This window comes from Merops nubicus, unplaced genomic scaffold (genome assembly GCF_000691845.1).
Source record: "Merops nubicus isolate BGI_N331 unplaced genomic scaffold, ASM69184v1 scaffold42304, whole genome shotgun sequence".
Taxonomy (NCBI): domain Eukaryota; kingdom Metazoa; phylum Chordata; class Aves; order Coraciiformes; family Meropidae; genus Merops; species Merops nubicus.
The window spans coordinates 1-225 of NW_008607045.1; the positions used below are offsets into that span (position 1 = coordinate 1).

The 225-nt window shown below is 69.3% G+C and overlaps 1 protein-coding gene across 1 annotated transcript in view; it reads left to right on the forward strand.

Annotated features, from left to right (window-relative positions):
• Positions 1 to 45: 45 nt before the first annotated feature.
• MMS19 (MMS19 nucleotide excision repair homolog (S. cerevisiae)) overlaps positions 46 to 225 on the forward strand; it is a gene marked incomplete at both ends in the record, with an annotated part of 3,772 nt that continues 3,592 nt past the window's right edge. The window contains one exon of the mRNA XM_008939822.1: positions 46 to 201. Coding sequence (XP_008938070.1) covers positions 46 to 201 — 156 coding nt within the window. The remainder of the gene's footprint in view (positions 202 to 225) is intronic.

Consider the following 225-nt stretch of genomic DNA (forward strand, 5'->3'; position numbering starts at 1 on the left):
AGGCCGAGGAGCGCTGCGGCTGACGCCCGGCCTATCTCAGATTGCAGGCACCATCTGTGCGAGCCCGACATGAAGCTGGTGTGGCCAAGTGCCAAACTTCTGCAGGCGGCAGCGGGCGCCTCCCTCCGCGCCTACCACCGCGTCACCCGCAGCGTCCTGCCGCTGCTGCTGGAGCAGTACAACAAGCACCCGCAGGGGACGGCAAGCGGCAGCAGCACCCCGGGC